At 41.0% G+C, this 20,477-nt stretch overlaps 2 protein-coding genes across 2 annotated transcripts; one reads left to right on the forward strand and one right to left on the reverse strand.

The window, feature by feature from the left end:
* Positions 1–6,087: 6,087 nt before the first annotated feature.
* Positions 6,088–11,034, forward strand: rhoaa (ras homolog gene family, member Aa). Its single transcript, XM_054610016.1, has 5 exons — positions 6,088–6,153; positions 8,182–8,337; positions 8,762–8,882; positions 8,978–9,108; positions 10,794–11,034. Exons 2-5 carry the CDS (start codon positions 8,182–8,184, stop codon positions 10,965–10,967), a joined length of 582 nt encoding a protein of 193 aa, XP_054465991.1. The 5' UTR covers positions 6,088–6,153; the 3' UTR covers positions 10,968–11,034.
* A 1,821-nt stretch (positions 11,035–12,855) lies between these two features.
* On the reverse strand, positions 12,856–19,742 carry tpk2 (thiamin pyrophosphokinase 2). Its single transcript, XM_054609609.1, has 8 exons — positions 19,519–19,742; positions 19,199–19,440; positions 16,313–16,376; positions 16,101–16,231; positions 15,837–15,955; positions 14,934–15,066; positions 14,737–14,833; positions 12,856–14,621 (listed from the first exon to the last, which is right to left on the reverse strand). The coding sequence occupies exons 1-8, from the start codon at positions 19,586–19,588 to the stop codon at positions 14,575–14,577; spliced, it is 903 nt and encodes a 300-aa protein (XP_054465584.1). The 5' UTR covers positions 19,589–19,742; the 3' UTR covers positions 12,856–14,574.
* Positions 19,743–20,477: the final 735 nt, after the last annotated feature.

Here is a 20,477-nt window from a genome sequence, read left to right on the forward strand (position 1 = left end):
TAATTTAAATCTATTTTCCTAAATAAATAATTAAATTGATAAATTGAATGATCATGGTTAAGCTATGTAATTGATCATGTTGTGTTGACTGAATACACTGACTCCACGTTCACTCCCGCAGTCACACTGACGGCACCTAAGGTTCAGGCAGGCCAAACTCTGTTTAGCAGCTCTTTTGGTTACTCTGTTCTGGAGTTTATTGGTGAAGGCTGCTATGGTAAAGTAGCCAAGTGCCGAAATCTGGCAACTAAAGAGTCAGTGGCTGTTAAGATCCTCAAGAAGGACATTCATTTTATCCCGGACACTGAGAAAGAGGTAGATTTTTTGACTTCTTCTTATGACAAATAGTATTCCCATGTTTACATTGTGTCTGCTATATCAGAGTATCTACAAGGAACCTCTTTGTTCCCCAGGTGTCCATGTTAGAGGTCATCAGTGTCCTGAATCCAGACCACACTAACGTTGTGAAATTCTTTGAGCGGTTTGAATATATGGGACAGACCTGTCTGGCATTCGAGATGCTGGACAGGAGTCTCTATCAGCTGGTCCAAGAAAGAGACTGGAAACCACTCCCTCTGAACGAGATACGCCCAATCGCAAAGCAGGTATGCATTATTGTTGTATATAACCAATTATTGATACTTTTATATATCTATTACTCATTAATGAATAAAAAAACCTAACACAGTAGCACATGGAAAACTAAATCCCAAACTTGTTTTGTCCCTGCAGCTATTGGTGGCCTTGGATGCCCTGAAGGGTATCGGTATCCTGCATACCGATATCAAACCCGACAACGTTATGTTTGTAAATATGCAGGACCAGCCTCTCAAGATTAAATTAATAGACTTTGGTGAAGCCATTCCCGCCTCTAAAGTCCAGCCTGGGATGGAGCTACAGCCAACTGGCTACAGGTGGGTTCATCCTTCATTCCTCTAAGAATACATGTTGTGCTCTTGGTCCTCAACTAAGCCAAGAGAGTTCTCATCTTTGGCACTTGTCTCGCTTCCTCAGAGCTCCAGAAGTTGCCCTTGGCCTCCCATTCACCGAGGCTATAGATGTGTGGGGAGTCGGCTGCACCATGGCCTTCCTCTATCTGGCTGAAAATCTCTTCCCTGTCGACTGTGATTATCAGATGGTAGGTCAGCTACCTCAGACCAACGTCCAGAACCAAGTGGATACTTTTCAGAATGTCAGCTGATGTGATTCTGTATATTTTGCCTGCAGATGAAGTGCATGGTTGAGGTTCTGGGTCAGCCGGAGGACCACCTGCTCTGTCCTGGGATATATACGCAGTATTACTTCATTGAGGAAGAGGCTGCAAATCGTCCAACATGGAGGTTGATGGTAGATCTTCTTCTTTGATTGAGTTGGTGAAATCCTTATATTTTAACTCTTAAAATGATTGTCATATAAATATCTATATATTGTTCCTTAAGTTGCCTGAAGAATATATAGTCGCCAACGACGTGAAAGTAGAAGAGCGGCACAGCTTCATTGACCTTCCCAGCTCTCTGGATGACCTTGTTAATGTAGGTACTCTCAGCTTTGTTGAATGATTAAAGACTGAATCAGTACGTAAGTTATCAACCAGTGTCTGAGAGTTAGAGGCGAGATCGACTGACCTGAAACTGTTTTCAAATCCAGATCTATCCAAAAGGTGAGGCTGCTGAACTTGAGGACAGAAAGGCTTTTGTCGACCTCATCAAACAGCTTCTGCATCTTGACGGGGATCAGAGAATCTCTCCCCATCGAGCTCTGCAGAATCCGTTCATCACAGAGTCCCACCTGACTGAGCACACTGACAGCAGAGCCCAGTAAGTGACAGTGGGACTGCTCCCACTGGAAGTAGATAACACATGAGGTTGGTTGGACTGATGGCTTTATTCATTGACTGACTGTTTCACTAATTGATTGTTGTACTTCATCCAGTCCAGACACCACTGGAACTATGATAAGCATCTGCCCAATGGAGGCCTCAGCAAACAGGGTGAACACCTCTGCAGCTTCCGAGCCTGGGTTTTATTTCAGAGGTCTACCCTCTGGTTCCAATGACGATGGCTCAGCCATCAGGTCATTTGATGGAACCAAAGCCATTGTCTTCAATGAACATGGTCCCACCACACTCTCATCTGACAGAGATCGAGTCACTTACTCAGACGAAGATTGGGCTGACTGGTCTTTTGATGGAGGACAACCTCCCTACAAGTATTATGAAGATACAGCTTTCTGGTATTCTGATGGAGTATTACCTCCCTACACCTATTATGAAGATCCTGCTCTTTGGTCATCTGATGGAGGGCAACCTCCCATTTCCTATGACGAAGATCTAGCTTACTGGTCTTCTGATGAAGGACTAACTCCCTTCTCCTATGAAAAGGGTCCAGCTGTCTGGTCTTCTGATGGAAGACTACCTCCCTACACTCATTATGAAGATTCAGCTTTCTTGTCTTCTGATGGCGGACAACCTCCCGATTCCTATGACGAAGATCTAGCTTCCTGGTCTTCTGATGAAGGACTACCTCCCTTCTTCTATGAAAAGGGTCCAGCTTTCTTGTCTCCTGATGGAAGACTACCTCCCTACACTCATTATGAAGATTCAGCTTTCTTGTCTCCTGATGGAGGACTGCCTCGCCGTACCTATGCTGAAGATACAGCTGTCTGGTCTTCTGTTGAAGGACTACCTCCCTACTCCAATGATAAAGATCCAGCTGTCTGGTCTTCTGTTGAAGGACTACCTCCCTACTCCAATGATAACGATCCAGCTGCCTGGTATTCTGATGAAGGACTACCTCCCTACTCCTATGATGAAGATCCAGTTGTCTGTTCTTCCGCTGGAGGACTACCTCCCTCCTCATATGATGCAGATCCAGCTACCTTGTCCTCCAATGGAGGACAACCTCCCTACCCCTATGATGAAGATCCAACTGCTTGGTCTTCTGATGGAGGACTGCCTCCCTTCTCCTCTGTTGAAGATCCAGCCTCCTGGTCTTCTGATGGAGCAAAACCAACAGACTACACTGTTGCAGCATCAGCCTCCACTGGTGGCCCTAAAAGAATGATAAAATGGAGTTACAGATTCAGTCAAATTATGGCTACCCTCTGTTGCTGCTGTCGTACCACTGTGGAGGTTTAATTCAAAATTCATTATATGTGTTTACTTGTTTTCTGGCCTTTGAAAATTATGTCTGGATAGTTAACTTTGTTTGATTAGTTTTACTTTGTTACATTTTGTAAATAAAATGTATTGATGGATTGCATTGCAATACAATGTCTCACGCTGTTATCATTACAGTACTCGCTCCGAAGACAACTGACCTGGCCATTTGTATACAGAGTGGGTTTAATTCTGTAAACACACAACGTTACAACCTTCTTTAATATCCAGTATGTATAAAACTTACTTACGACTGAAGTAATAAATGATCATCAGAGTGGTCCTCATCTTTCAGGAGTCTTAGTAATATGAATAACTTATATTGAAGCTACCGAGAGGAATTTCAGGAGCAGGTCCACACCTAAATCGGGCCGCATCCTTAATTTCCCTAAATGCTGCCTAATCCACTCCTGCTGTTCCGCTGTCATATTCAGCGACCGTCACTCCCTCCCACCCTTTTCTTCTCTTCTACATAAGGTTCTTAGGGGTTTGTTGTGCCTGTATGCTATGGCGGATTACCTGTAGAAGCTTTTCCACAACAAATGTGGCAAAGCAGATGAGATACAACTAGTTCAAGCCTCCCTTGTCAATCTTGGTTTTTAATAAATTATTAAAATACATCTAGTTGTTCTTGTGAAAGTGCCTTAAAGATGCTAAAAGTAACCTTTTGCCAAGTCTTATCTTTACCGATTTCACACATCAATGTGTTTTGAAATAAGGACTACAAGTATGTCTACCAACAGTGCCATCCCTCGATCACTCTATCAGCCAATAGCATTCCTGCAGAGGTGATGCATCACCATGTCATTCAAAACAGCTTCATGAACACTTTGGCTGTGTCTAACATCACTCCTTATTTACTGTATAGTACACCATATTTACTGTCTGACATTTTAATTAGTGGTTTAGTGTTCATTTGTGGTAATAATCCCACAATGTGTGTTGTTTAATGAAAGAAAAGCACAGAAACAAATTTAGTCAATCAGCGGTCAGAGCAGTATATAGAGTAGACACTCTACGTCTGACTGCTAATGTTAAAGGAACAGTGTGTAACAGTTAGGGGGATTAATTGGCAGAAATGGAAAATAATATGCAAATCTACGTTTTAATTAGTGTATAATGACCTGAGAATAAGAATCTTTATGTTTTATTTAGCTTAGAAAAAGTCATTTAGATTTACACAGGGAGCAGGTCCTCTTCCAAGAAGTCCGCCATGTTGCACCACCATGTCTTTTACAGCAGCAAAGAACGGACACTGGCTCCGGCACGTGGCGTTATTGCATTACCTAAAGTGATGGATGTCTACTGAAACTATTGTATTTAACGTGCAACGGATTACTAAAGATTGGAGTATTGATAAGCTCCGACGTAAGTAGTGCTTTTTGTTAGTACTTTATAATGTTTTGGGATAATTGAACATCACGCAAGCATTTCCCCTTCCTTATCTGTCAGGCTGAGCTCCTCCAACTACACACACACACACATAGACACAAACACACACAGGATGCGTCAGCGAGCAGAGAGATGGCGGTGGTCGCTGAATCTCAGAATGATGTTCATTTAATAAATGATGGTCCATTTAGAGTCAAATAGACAAAAAAAAGCCCAGTATGCTTTAGGGCGGGCTTACTATTTTTGACAGGTGGCTGCCTCTACCAGAGCCGTTTAAGGCGTCTCTACGTCACTCCTCGGCATTCCAAATATGGTAACTTCTGGCAATTTTACTGTTTTTCACACTTTTCCAGAGTCAGAAACCAATAAATAACTTAGGACAAACCTTTTTTATGTATAAGGTGTAGTCTGAAGTTATATCAAACAGCAATATCAGGCTATCTTGGCTCAATTGCTGAGTGTTTATGGGATCAAATAACATAATCATGATCCCGTAGGCATCCAGGAATTGATTGAAACCAAGCCAGTAAACCAAGGGGGTTGAGGGGCTGCCTTTTTCCAAGCTTGTCTGAGGGGAGGCCTGAACCCTGATCTAGTGCATTCATACCCCATACTGTTTAGTCCACATTATTATTCTATATATATTATATTTTGCATTTATCTGTTCATAACTCTGCACTTAACTGCTTTTTGCACTTCTGGTTAGATGCTGAACTGTATTTTGTTGTATCAGTACCTGTACACTTTGCATTTGCAGTACATTTTTAATCCAATTTAAACCAGGAACCCTTTTTTATTTTTAATAGCACATATCTGACATTAACAATTGAACACATTTCCACATCTTTGACATGAAAGAAGCTTTTTTTGCAAATTCTTGTCAAAAAAGCCAAATTATATTGACCATGATTTCATGTATAAAAGCAACAAAAGGGTGAAACATCCAAGGGGGTGAATACTTTTTATAGGCATTGTAAATGCAAACTGTTCAAGACCACTGATGGAAATAGTTTGTGCTGTATTTATTTGTTTTTAAAATTAACAGATACGTTTATTTGTAGTTTGTTTGCCATTGTTGCTGTATACTATATATTTTATAACTACACTTATATCTTGTTTGTTATTTATATATATATTTTTAAGAAGCTTTTGACTAAACAAAAATAAAAAAACCTGGTGTCAAATGTTTCAGTGATGTGTAAAGTTAGGTAACCAATCAGGAACTTGTATTGCCACAGACTGTGTGCATCCTGTCCATCACCACACAATAACACTGGATTATCTATTCCATCCACAGCTACTTGCCCTCCCAAATCCAGACTACTCGCGTTATGCCAACTCTGTCCGCAAACTGAGGGCGAAACATAACTCTGAGGCAAACCGGGCCCATATAACTTGATATAGGGTAAAACCATTAAACAAAACTGGGCATTTTTATACACGCATCAGCTGACTGGCTAAGGGACCCGTCACTCAAATAACTTCCCCGTGTCCATTGGCTTAAAGTAAGCGGTGTGGGCGGGGCCTGTTCTATGTGGCACAGGGGGCGGGGCTGAAAGGTCCGACAGGAAAACTAAAGAAAGGCGAGGATATCTAATAATACGGTAAAACTGCGTTTAAGTAGCTACTCGTAGCATGTTTCTGCTTAGTTGCTGTGTAGGTACGGGTAGTTGTTACAACCAAGCAATATATATATATATGTGTGTATATATATAGTGCTTTAAAAAAATGTGAGATGTCCAGTTTAACAAGAGGCCAGTTTGTCCCGGAAAACTCGGCAAAGTTAGCAATGCTAACAGTTAGCCTCCTTCTTAAGAGGGACTGGTTAGCCGAGACAAACGCTGATTGAAGGCCAAATGAGACTGTGAAGGTAGACTAGGGTGACAGGAGGAGTGAGAGTTATCTGTAACGTGAGGCTTTGACTTTAACGGACACAATAGCCCTTCAATGTGAGAGGTAGCGAGCAGTGAGGAAGTGAAGTTATAATGCGACGAAAACTTGACAACAAACTCTACAGATACGTCACCACGTCAGCACGTCGGCCCATGTCTGTCTCTGGACTGGGTCAGTGGTTTGTACTGGTGCTGGTGGACGAGCCACTGGCTGTAGGCTCTATGACGTCATCTGAATGAGGATGAGGAGACCCTCATCCAACAACAAGCCACAGTTGGTTTGACTGAATAGTATTTAGGCTCAATGGTGAAGGCATATCCATATTTTTTTCATCTGTTTTTTGGATTACCATATATTTACATCAAATCACCAATATATGTTGATTTTTTTAGGCCCATTTTTGAATAAACAGAGTAAGAATGTTGTTGTTGGTTATCATGTTAAACTGTGATTTACTGTCACACGGTTCGTTTAATGAAGTGATTGTTGGTTACAACGACCCAAACTAGACCGATCGATGGCACAAGCTTATAGAGCACTGGTGTAGTGGGGGTTTTTTTGGTTTGTTTTGTTGCCACACTGAAAGGCATGACCCTAAAAAGTGTGTTTATTGTTTGTGCCAGAATAACAGAATGGAAAAAAAAGAATCAATGTTCTTCAGTCCAACAGTTTTGTAGAGAGACGAATATCTTTGACAAATATCAGATGGATTTGCCAAGAAATATGCCTGATTATGACATTTTCTGAGACACAAGAAGGTCACATTTATCTGTTGTCTAAAGTGCGACAGAATGTAAAGTGACAAACCTCTATTGTAGTTCACCTCACATACGTTATACAGAGGAAACGGTCGAGGTACAGTAGTCGGGGTTTACAGATCCCGGGAGTGATTGTGAGAGGATTGTTTTTGTTCTAGGGAGTGGATGCACAACAACGCTGAACTATAGGACAGTGATGTGTTTATCTCATGGACCAGCATTGACACACATCCAGGTGACGTCAGTGCGGGCTTGGATCGAAAAACATTGCGGCACAGATGTATGCTGATGTCAGAGTACCACTAAGAATTGTTGTCAATTCTTAGATGGAGGCTTCGTTCAGACCGACAACAGTACTGCATGAAAAGTGAAGCCCCCTCGTTTATTTCCATGAGGAGGTCTGTAGCTAAAATCACACCAAAAAGTCTTAACCTAGCTCAGTTTTGGCTGCACCATCACCAGTTAGACTTAAGAGTGAAAAGAATTGCGCACCTAAGAAAATAGGAAACGGCAACGCCACTGTTGCCAAAGAGCAGAGCTGGAAACTAAGCAGTTCACATTGCTCGGTTGCTTAACTTTTCTAAAAATAAACTGTGATGAAACATTGCAGCTCAACTTGATGTGATTTTTTTTAGGAGCGTGTGAATAATGAGCAGATGTTTCCGGGTTTTGAAAGAGGGATTTATTTAAGCTCTGCTAAAACGCAGCAAATTTTGATTATTGATCAACTTGAGCAGTCGGCTGAGCAAAGAACATGCTTTTGCTCAATGCATACCGGTGCAAACATATTTTCACACTTTCCTCACCTCAGCACTTCCTGTTGAGCCTTTTCAGATTCCACGGCTCAATAGTCATTTGTTTTCCGTGACAACACTGTTCATTCCGCTGTCCGTGATAAGGTTTCTAAAAGTTACTGTGTGTTTTTACTGTGTGTCTGACTTCCCTGAACTCTCCTGTAAACATCCCTTGTTATTCTTTCAGATGGCTGCGATCAGAAAGAAGCTAGTGATAGTCGGTGATGGCGCCTGTGGCAAGACCTGTCTCCTCATAGTGTTCAGCAAAGATCAGTTCCCTGAGGTTTATGTGCCCACCGTGTTTGAAAACTATGTGGCAGACATTGAGGTGGATGGTAAACAGGTAAGCTGTTTATTATACTGACAAATGATGTGGTTTTTTTTCTCCATATTTACAGTACAGAGGATTTCATATAGTAAGCCAAATACCACATGTGTGGGCAGGGTAACTGTGGACAGAGCCAGGCTAGTAGTTTCCCCGTTTCCAAACTATATGCTGAGCTATTTAACGGTCATTGTGAAGACATTAACTTTCTGTCCTGTTAAATCTCATCATTAATATAACTTGTGCTTACATTTTTTCATAGGTTTACAGAGGACTTTTGAATTTTCTCATACATTTTTGCATAATATATAGAGAGCCATGCCTCTTTATGGAAATCAGGAGTGTCTGTCGTGGCTTGCTCCCTTTTTAAGATGTCAAGATCTAGTGAATAAACTTAGAAACTGACATGCAGATGTGTCTTGTTACACCCGTTCTTCTGTAGGTGGAGCTGGCTCTCTGGGACACAGCGGGTCAGGAGGACTACGACCGTCTGAGGCCTCTCTCCTACCCAGACACGGATGTCATCCTCATGTGTTTCTCCATCGACAGCCCTGACAGTTTGGGTGAGGGTTCTTCTTTTGACACAGTTGATTTTCTTAAACATTCTGTTGGCATCCCGATCCGCGTGTTCAACGTGTATACCTTGTGCCTGATGCAGAGAATATTCCAGAGAAGTGGACCCCCGAGGTCAAGCACTTCTGCCCCAACGTGCCCATTATCCTTGTGGGAAACAAGAAAGACCTGCGAAATGACGATCACACGCGTCGGGAGCTGGCCAAGATGAAACAGGTCAGTGAGGCCGGCACTTCACGGAGCAGTTCTTCAGCCGCTGTGTGTTTTTCAAGCTTGCCGAGTTAACACAAAACTCACACGAGCCCCAGTACATACGACGACTTCACGTTACATACGGGGGAAAATTATCGTATGACGTGTGCACGCTTGATATTCACCCACGAGATTAGCTTAGCATTAAACTCTGTTGATGCTAGCACAAAGCTGAATAGCTTAAAGGGATAGTTTGGACGTTTTGAAGTTTGTTTGCATCAGGTTCTTCTCCATAGTCAGTGTATTACAACAGGAGATTGAGTCTAGAGACATTACAGGCATTTAGCAGACGCTTTTATCCAAAGCGACTTACAGGAAGTGTATTCAACATAGGTATTCAAGAGAACTACTAGTCACCAGAAGTCATAAGTGCATCTCCTTTCTTAAACAAGCATCTTAAAGCATAAACCAGAGCAAAAGTATAGTGCAGAGGCAAATTACTACGAAAACAATAATTGCAACAGACTAATACGAATATAGTAAGTGCTACAAACTAATACGAATAGTTTGTAGCATTTAAGACACCTAAAAGAATCAACATAGATTGAAGTGTACTCTATATTTAGAATATTTGTATCTGTTGGACAGCCCTTTCTGACAGGGATCTGAAGATGTTATCTATTTGTTCCTCTTTGACAAAATCAGCAATTTAACCTCACAGAACACAGGAAGTGCAAGTCGGCCTAGATCAGTTAGTAAGTTTTTGTTATTGTGTGACTCTGGTGTTTTTAAAGGGTAAGTTGGGATTCACTAAAGTCACACACTTACACAAACAAACCAATTAAGGCAGCGGTAGACCAGCAACTTCTGTTTTCTGTGAGGTAAAAGGTTTTTGTCAATGGAGTCTTGTGGCTTTGAAGAGAGCACAGATATATATAAAGGCTTCAGATCCCCCATCAGAAAAGGCTGTCTAACAGCTAGGTAAAGTGGTGAAAATATTCTAAATATAATGTACACTTAAAAGGAATACTCCCAAAAATGTCCATTCGTTTATCAATTACTCCCCATGTTGCCTTGAATTCTTGACGGGGGCATAATACGAGATTGGTAGCGTTTTGATTGGCCTGTAGCTAACAGCGCTAACAGTATAAAGAATGACAAACGTGCCGACGGGGCTAACGGTCTGTACCTGTACGGACGTGGGCTCACCAGTGGTGCACGCTGACGTGCACGAGCATACACTTAAAGCATTCGCAGCCGAAGCACAACTTCATTCTCTGCTCAGATAGACGTGTACTCCACTGTGTCTGCACATAGGCCGTAGCTGTTCGCTGCTATATTCATGCTTGGAACGAAGAAGCAAAAAAAACAACCTATAAAAGTCTTGATGGATTGAAGTAAATGGAGGCCACGTTTAACAACAGCAAAACTATATCAAAACACCCATTTTAAAAACATTCACACAATTCATGCAGTATAATCCAAGTCTCATTTATCCAGTCGTATGCTCACTACTTGTTTTAAATAGTCTCTGTGAGAGACTTGGTTAGAAACAAAGACAAACAGATAGCAAAAGGTAACGAAAGGGTATCGAAAGTCCTATCTACGTGGTGAGACACTAATAATAACTATCTTAATTACTTTAAATGATGTATTGTTGCCTACAAGTCCATGATATCCCTTGTCTGCTTTTGGTTTACCCCAAACAGGAGCCAGTGAAGTCTGACGAGGCGAGGGACATGGCCAACCGGATCAATGCCTTTGGTTACCTCGAGTGCTCGGCTAAGACGAAGGACGGCGTGCGGGAGGTGTTTGAGATGGCCACCAGGGCGGCGCTGCAGGCCAAGAGGCGAGGCAAGAAGGGCGGCTGCGTCCTGCTATAGAGTGTCTGTCTGGGGAAGCAGGAACCAGGAGGAGAGGGAGAAACGAACCAGGCCAAAAAAAGAAAAATCCCTACTCCGTGTCTGCTTCGTCACAGAGGTGGGCAATATCGTGTGGGGGGGGTTATAAAAAGAAAAAGTCAACCCAGGCTAAAGGGAAAAAAGAAAAGGTCAAATGCAATGGGGGAAAAAGGGAGTATATACATTTAAGTACAAGGTTAGAGCTTTTAGCTTTTAAATGAAAATACTGTAATCTTGTGTTTTAGGATTCTTTAGACATGACATTATTAAAGGGGAAGTGTGGGAGGGCATGAAGGGTTTCTGTTCTAAACCATAGCTCTATGGTTTGAGGCTGAGACCGGTTCAAGAAGAGATCAGGTGCCTCAGAGCGCTCCTGATGTATGCCTGCCTGACTGACCGTTGGGAGACTTCCAGGGCCGATAAACACACGGTGGTAATGAGACCAATTCATTTGAGTGTTTTTAGCTTGTTAATGAATGCAACACTTAACAAATCCAGATTACATTAAGCTTAACTTTGCCTTCAATCTGAAATATGATTGAATTGACGTGGACGGTCAGACGCACTGTATACATTTGGGTATTTACAGGGTTAAAAAGCTGTATTATTAAAAAAGCTGTACCCCCCCAAACCACAGTAACTGCTCATTTTCAAAAAGTTGTTGCCCCTTAATTGAGAGGAAAATACCTTTTATGTAAAACAGGGTTATATTAGAGACTTTATTTCTAATTTGCCTTGTTTTTATAAGAATATTTCATATCATATTTTAATAAGAAGCCTCCCTGATTTCTGATCCGCCCCTGTTTTTATTTTGCCATTAATGCAATCTCAACACCTCCATGTTTCCCCATCGCCTTAAGAAATTCACTATCATTTCTACAGCAACATTTCCAGCACTACACTTGGCTTCATGTCGGAGTTTCTCTTTTGAACACAAATGCTGTTTTCAGTTACTAATTATTTACAGTCACTTGTAGCGACCACCAGGCAGTAACTTAACAGCAATAAAACAAACTGCAACATGGAAGCAAGTGTATTTCTGTTATGAGTATGACGGGACTCGTCGTTGTACTGATACATTATACATATCTTTAGCATATAGACATATTACAGTAACTTTTTTTTTTTTACCCAGCTGTTACTTGTTGTCCAGCTGTTATTGGACACTCCCATTATTTAAATGACAGCTTTTATTTGGAAAGTTGTGGTGTAGCTGAATGCCAGGGTGATTTCAGAAGTGTGTTTTGTTTCCACTGTGTCTGTTCACTCGGGGTTACAACTATTCTTTTTTTTTTTTTCTGCTTCTTTTTCTGTTGTATGTTATTTTAACTATGTGATATTCTACTGGCTTATATTGTATTATTTGCACACAGCTTAAAACAAAAATGTCGGTGTGGTATACACACTTTGATTAAAAAAAATATGAAATGCAAAATGCAAGCAACTCCTAAAGGATTGGTTATTTGTAAGAGGAATATTGTTTTGTACACAAACGTATCCTCACATTTCACCGGTCTGTCTTTTTTAATGTATTCTAAAAGGAAATAAATTGTAACTGAGAATGACCGGATTCTAACATGCTTTGTCTTCATTTCAGTTATTGTTTTTGAATCATTCTTTTTGTCCGGCCCCTAACAGGCAGGGCCGTCTTCACAAAGTCAGTCTGTGTGCCCAAACTGAGTTCACACCGAATGAACATTCATTTTTAAATCCTAGTAAAAGATCTAAAAATCTGTCAGGTTGGATTTTGTGGAAAGAACTTTAATAAATAAATTTTAAAAAATCGTTTACAAAGCGATTACTGCAAAAAAAAGCTATTACTGCAAAACAGAGATTTTGATATTTTAATTGTCTTTAATTCATTGTCTCAATTATTAAACTATTGTTATATAGAACTTATTAAGTTCTAAAAAAATGACCAACATAGGGCCTGTGGTAAAGCCAGGGTAAGCAATTTCATTCAGAAGTTTTGTTTGGAATATATTTGTCTTTACATCCCAACAGCATTCAGTAAATGAAATGCCACCTATCTGCATGGACATGTCCACCTGCGATTACAAACAATAGCCCTGTTTGTTGTTAATTATGATGATATTGAGGAGTTTTCTTGCAAATGATCGAGACGAGAGGTGGTTGGACACGGTCAGCGGTGAACGATGCTCCTCCTCAACAGTAAACTATGACTTAGTGAGTGGGGTACGACCTCCTCGAAGGACACGGAGATAACCTGGATCCTCTTTCTAGCAGCATCATGATAGCTGACAACAGCTTACGGTGATTTGAGATAAAATAAAATCAACAAAGAAAAACATGAGGGGAGGCTGAAGAGAGGACGAGTACAGCTGAAACCCAAATACAAGCTAGAGAGGAAGGCATAGATAGGCTCAGTAGATTTATTTCAGCTAGTGCTTTTATCCAAAGGGACTTACAATCAGGGGAGTTGTTCTATCATGTGGGTACAATGAACTTCATCAAATGCTGATCTGCACATTTTGTTGTGAAAAATATATTTATGGGCCAAAGTGCAGTGTGAGCTTTGCAAACATTTTTGCAAACATTTTAGTTTCACATATATACATCTAGCAACAAAAAGACAATAGTGCCAAGCTCACCATGAATCAGATTCAGGCCACTTTGTACTACATCACACAAAGGCTTATTTGAAGGCAGATTAGTCTTTCACACATGAGGACGCACAACTAAACAACACACAGGCCGCCATTCAATTAAAGTCTGTTAAAAGTGTATTATCTAGAAGAAGAAGAAGAAGCAGCAGCAGCAGCAGAAGATTGTATTACAAAACCAAACATAATAGAATTATAATTCTACTATTTATTTTTTACAAGCTTTATTTTAGTGCTTGAATATTCATATTTTCAATGTTTCACCAGGTTTTCATTAGCTCTGCCCAAACTGTGAGACTGTTAAACTGTCACTGACAGTCCAGTTTTGGTTTAGTAAACTGATCATCATCAAATTTCATGTTTTGATTTTGAGTTTAAAAAAAAAAAAAAAAAAAAGGCGACTGTGCCTCAGTGGAGAGCAGGGTCGTCCTCCAATCAGAGGATCGGCGGTTCGATCCCCGGCTCCGGCAGTGCATGTCGATGTGTCCTTGGGCAAGACACTTAACTTCAAGTTGCTCCCGAAGGCTGAGCCATCGGTGTGTGAATGTTGTGTGAATGTTAGTTAGACTTAGAGTCCTGATGGGCAGGTGGCACCTTGCATGGTAGCCCCTGTCATCAGTGTATGAATGGGTGTGAATGATATGTAGTGTTAAAGCGCTTTGAGTGGTCGGAAGACTAGAAAAGCACTATACAAGTACAGTCCATTTACCATTTAAATAAAAATTTAAAAAAAGTGCTTAAAAAGGACAAAATCGATGAGGACATCTCTTTGCAGCCTTATTATCCAGCAAGAGTGACTTTACTTCTAAAGTAAAGTCCCAAATTTATCCCATAAATTATTTTCATCCTCACCAATCAGATTTTTGGCCCCCCTAAGCTCGAGCCCTGTTAGCTGTGGTTAAATGTGAAGAACAGATTGAATGCGTCCTCGCCTCTGACAGCGGGCCTCTGACCTCAGCTGCACTCTATAAGGTCTGATGGAGTCCCGCCAAAAATTCCTGATAGCATGGCTCTGAAATGAAAAGAATACAGTGAACACAAGACGTATTATAAAAATCAGAAGGTGTTAAATTATTTTTTTTTTTAAATTCATTTCAACAGGGGACATTTTGTAGATAGCCACAAACCTGTGTCTGGGTCAATAAACGAGTGTCTGATGAGGAAGTCCAAGACCACCATGGCACAGTTGGGTTTGAAGTCATCAGTGACCAGCAGTTCCTTCACCTGAAACCAAGACAGAAGACAGAATCCAAGACGTATCATCTGGCGTTGTATAAATCTCGGAGCTTTCGGTATGATCCCACAGAATGTCAGCGACGCTAACCTTATCCATGGGCAGCAGGTAGAACTCTTGGACCTCTCCGTCGCCCACTCGGGGCTTGAACTCCAGAGGAAGCTCCAAATCAAAGATGAACTGACTTTCTGCAAACACACCGTCCTCTTCCTCGTAGGTGTAGCTAGAAAACGCCTTCGGGTAGTTAGTTATGGAATGTAAAGAGCGACGAATGACATGCTCCCTTCAACAACGCTCGTGAAATGCGTAGGCCGATCACACCGGTTAGAAATAATTAAAAACAGAAGAAGTGAACGTGAACGAGCAATTTTGTTGTTAGTTAAAACGTCTAAATTGTGAACGAGGAACATTAACTGGTTCATTTCCGTCGGTGTGAACTGAACTTTGAGCTAGCCAGCTTGTGAAGCGTGAACTTGGTCAACACTTCTTCTTTGTTTCATAACGACAGGATTCCTGTAGAACAGAAGGATGCTTCCCATGAGGGGGGGGGGGGGGGTCCAGTCTATCCTCTGGTGTATTCCAATAATCCCAGTGTCTCCTTTTCTCATTGTGAGACGTGTATGTAAACAAACAAAAAGGCTATGTTCACATGTAGCGGTTCTCACCAAATTGCATTCTGTTTATCCTTGAGGTCTGTTAAATGAACTTATTTTCTTATAAAACATTTCCAAAGTCGATTTTTTGGGAACATTTTGAAACCTGCATTGTTTATATCTGCAGAGGAAAAAAAAACACACACACACACACACACACACACACACACACACACACACACACACACACACACACACACACACACACACACACACACACACACACACACACACACACACACACACACACACACACACACACACACACGGATGAGTGTGTTAACACAGATTCAGTTGAGAACAAATCACCAGACTCACCCTTTCACTCCAAGAGACTCACCTTACATTGGTTACAGGGCGAGCCTTCTCTGCAATGGCTGCTGGGATACACGCTTCCTCCTCACACTCTTTGACCAGGGTGTGTTTGATGCCAACACCAGCAGCCAGACCACCCGCTGCCTTCAAAAGACACAACACATCACCCTTCTGGATTCATTTCTGGAAAAATCTGAAATATTGAAGTGAACATGTTTTTTTTTTAAAATTCACACTTCTCATCACTGATTGTTGTATCTGCTGTCAGTCAGTCACAGTGTGTGCTCACCACGTTGTCCAGCAGTCCGGGGTAGGTCTGCTTAGTGACGGAGCGTCGGGCCAGCCACATGCTGACTTCCCCACTGTCGCTGACGGTGTAGCCATTGATGTGGACTCCGTACCGCTTCACTCCAAACAGACCTGTGGCCGAGCATCACAGTGAGCTCACACACTGGTACTGATCACACAGACGGAGCGGCCACAGTGTGTGCCGGGACTTACTGGTAGCTGCTCTTTCCATCCACATCACAGGAGGGTCGGAGAATTTTGACATCACACTGTACTTCTGAAAGATAAGGAATGCGTCAGGATTACTGTGACATCAGCAGGGAATGACAAGCATTGCACTGCTTCTCTTGTGAGCATGAATGTCCACAAAAGATCTCATAGAAATTCAGCCATTAGTTACCAAAATCACAAAAATCTGATGTGAGGTTATATATATATATATATATATATATATATATATATATACAGTATACGGAAAGTATTCAGACCCCTTTAAATTTTTCACCCTTTGTTTCATTGCAGCCATTTGCTAAAATCGAAAAAGTTCATTTTTTTAATGTACACTCAGCAACCCATCTTGACAGAAAAAAACAGAAATGTAGAAATTTTTGCAAATTTATTAAAAAAGAAAAACTGAAATATCACATGGTCATAAGTATTGAGTAGAAGCACCCTTTTGAGCTAGTACAGCCATGAGTCTTCTTGGGAATGATGCAACAAGTTTCTCACACCTGGATTTGGGGATCCTCTGCCATTCTTCCTTGCAGATCCTCTCCAGTTCTGTCAGGTTGGATGGTGAACATTGGTGGACAGCCATTTTCAGGTCTCTCCAGAGATGCTCAATTGGGTTTAGGTCAGGGCTCTGGCTGGGCCAGTCAAGAATGGTCACAGACTTGTTCCGAAGCCACTCCTTTGTTATTTTAGCTGTGTGCTTCGGGTCATTGTCTTGTTGGAAGGTGAACCTTCGGCCCAGTCTGAGGTCCTGAGCACTCTGGAGGAGGTTTTCTTCCAGGATATCTCTGTACTTGGCCGCATTCATCTTTCCTTCAATTGCAACCAGTCGTCCTGTCCCTGCAGCTGAAAAACACCCCCATAGCATGATGCTGCCACCACCATGTTTCACTGTTGGGATTGTATTGGGCAGGTGATGAGCAGTGCCTGGTTTTCTCCACACATACCGCTTAGAATTAACGCCAAAGGTTCAATCTTGGTCTCATCAGACCAGAGAATCTTATTTCTCATAGTTTGGAAGTCCTCCATGTGTTTTTTGGCAAACTCTATGCGGGCTTTCATATGTCTTGCACTGAGGAGAGGCTTCCGTCGGGCCACTCTGCCATAAAGCCCCGACTGGTGGAGGGCTGCAGTGATAGTTGACTTTGTGGAACTTTCTCCCATCTCCCTACTGCATCTCTGGAGCTCAGCCACAGTGATCTTTGGGTTCTTCTTTACCTCTCTCACCAAGGCTCTTCTCCCACGATTGCTCAGTTTGGCTGGACGGCCAGGTCTAGGAAGAGTTCTGGTCATCCCATACTTCTTCCATTTAAGGATTATGGAGGCCACTGTACTCTTAGGAACCTTGAGTGCTGCAGAAATTCTTTTGTAACCTTGGCCAGATCTGTGCCTTGCCACAATTCTGTCTCTGAGCTCCTTGGGCAGTTCCTTCGACCTCATGATTCTCATTTGTTCTGACATGCACTGTGAGCTGTAAGGTCTTATATAGACAGGTGTGTGCCTTTCCTAATCAAGTCCAATCAGTTTAATTAAACACAGCTGGACTCCAATGAAGGAGTAGAACCATCTCAAGGAGGATCAGAAGAAATGGACAGCATGTGAGTTAAATATGAGAGTCACAGCAAAGGGTCTGAATACTTATGACCATATGATATTTCAGTTTTTCTTTTTTAATAAATTTGCAAAGATTTCTACATTTCTGTTTTTTTCTGTCAAGATGGGTTGCTGAGTGTACATTAATGCGAAAAAAATGAACTTTTTCAATTTTAGCAAATGGCTGCAATGAAACAAAGAGTGAAAAATTTAAAGGGGTCTGAATACTTTCCGTACCCACTGTATATATTCAAAGAATCCCCTTTCATAATAAAAATAAACTTCAAAGTTTAGCATAATCAAATTACATTTTAAACGAGGACTAACAAACGTGAACAACATTATTGCATAAATATAATGTAAAAGTAAAATGCATCTCCTCTCGGTCAGTAAATTCAGCGTTAGTTTTGCAATACAATTTTGGCTCTTGTTTAGTTTTTTTACAAGGCCTTTGACACAATCGATCACATTACTTTTTCTGTCCCTCAATGCATTATGCTTTGGTAATAACTTTGTTAACATTGTCAGCATGTTTTACAAAGATATTAAAAGCTTGGTTGTATATTATTCATATATATATATATATATATATGAACAAGTATATACACATATATACTGTACATGCATACATATATACACATATACAGACTATATATATATATATACATATATATATACACATATACACATACATATATACATACATACACACATATAGACTATATATATATAAAGTTATATACACACTACATCATTATATATGGCTTACACACATTTACATATATATATTTACACACACACATATCTACATATATATATATATATATACACACATACACATATATACACAACAACACATATATATATATACACACATATAACACATATATACACACACATATAAACAATACATATATACAAACATACTATATATTATACATAATATATATTTATATTTTATATATATATACAGTACCAGTCAAAAGTTTGGACACACCTTCTCATTCAATGGTTTTTCTTTATTTTTATTTTTTTCTACATTGTAGATTAATATTGAAGACATCCAAACTATGAAGGAACACATATGGAATTATGTGGTAAACAAACAAATGCTCAACAAACCAGAATATGTTTTATATTTTAGATTCTTCAAAGTAGTTGAATGAGAAGGTGTGTCCAAACCTTTGACTGGTACTGTATATATATACATATACAAGTATATACACACACACACACACACAGGGGTGTATGTGTGAGTGGGGTTGCGTGCGCCACCTCGTCCCTCCATCCTTTGAGGCAGGTCAGGGAGCCCTCCTGTCTCATGGTTTGAAGGACAGCGTCCACAGCCGCGGACCTCTTCTCGTACGAGTCCAGGCTCCGACACAGAGACACAGCGCCCCCGTGCGGCGGAGTGAACACCTCCGGATACCGAGCTAACAGTGGCGCCACATGAGGAGGAATCCAGCCTACCACTGCCTCATTTACCTGAAACCTCAGACACTCAGAACGACAGGAGCCTGTGGGGACCAGACGGACATTGTTACTGTAATAAGCAACCGTTCACACCGTGGACGGGGTGCTGTGTCTGAACTCACCTGGTAAATAAAAGTTATTCATTCGGCGGAGGAGCTGCAGTATTTTTTGGGACCAGGCAGAGTTAGACATTTTACAGTTTGTTAACAAATCGCCTCTCAAGCACCCAGAGCGTAACCGCGTTTAAATGAAGTGGACGAGACGACTGCTAGTCACGCATCCATGCTAATCAAGCTAATGTTTTGAATGCGATGTTTATTTCTTAAAGCGCTCTGCGCATGTCTGCTTCTTCTTCGTGGCTGGCGGGCTTTCTTCTTCTTCTTCTTCTTCTTTGAGGTTTATTGGCGGTTGGCAAACAACGAATTGGTGCATTACTGCCACCCACTGGTATGGAGTGTGGATCAGGATGTCTATTACTTACTCTATTTAATAACAAAAAATAATAATTTAAGGAGGGAAAAAAAGGGCCTCGTACTCTCTCAATAATATTAGTTAGTCTAAGATACCTAAATAGTATTTCATAGCACTTACTTCTTGAGTTCTTCTGCAGAATATCTATTAAATCTAAATGTACTCTTTCTTGCTCATCGTTCTGACGGTGTACAACAACATGTTCTACTGTTTCCTCTTGCCCACAATAGTTGCATTTGCCTGCATCATGTTTTCCTACTATTAGTAGCGCGCTGTTCTCTGAACTCTGTGAAACCATCGTCCTTTTCTGTCTTCCTCCCGTTGCTTCTGCCACCTCTCCTTCAACCTCTGTTTAATAATACTTTTTGTTTCTGATTTACTGAAGCTGACTACAACATCAGTGCAGCTGTTTGGTTTTTTTTAAGCCTCTTTTGCAGCTTTATCTGCCATTTAATTTCCTTTGACACCAATATGTGCTGGTACCCATAGGAATACTACTGTCAGACCCATCCTTTGAATTCTATAGAATGTCTGTTGTATTTCAATAAGTATGTCTGGTCTGTAAGCTGGCTAATGATGAACTTGAATCTGAACAAAGTATTGTCCTCAA

Source organism: Anoplopoma fimbria, chromosome 12 (genome assembly GCF_027596085.1).
Source record: "Anoplopoma fimbria isolate UVic2021 breed Golden Eagle Sablefish chromosome 12, Afim_UVic_2022, whole genome shotgun sequence".
In the NCBI taxonomy this organism is placed as follows: Eukaryota; Metazoa; Chordata; class Actinopteri; order Perciformes; family Anoplopomatidae; genus Anoplopoma; species Anoplopoma fimbria.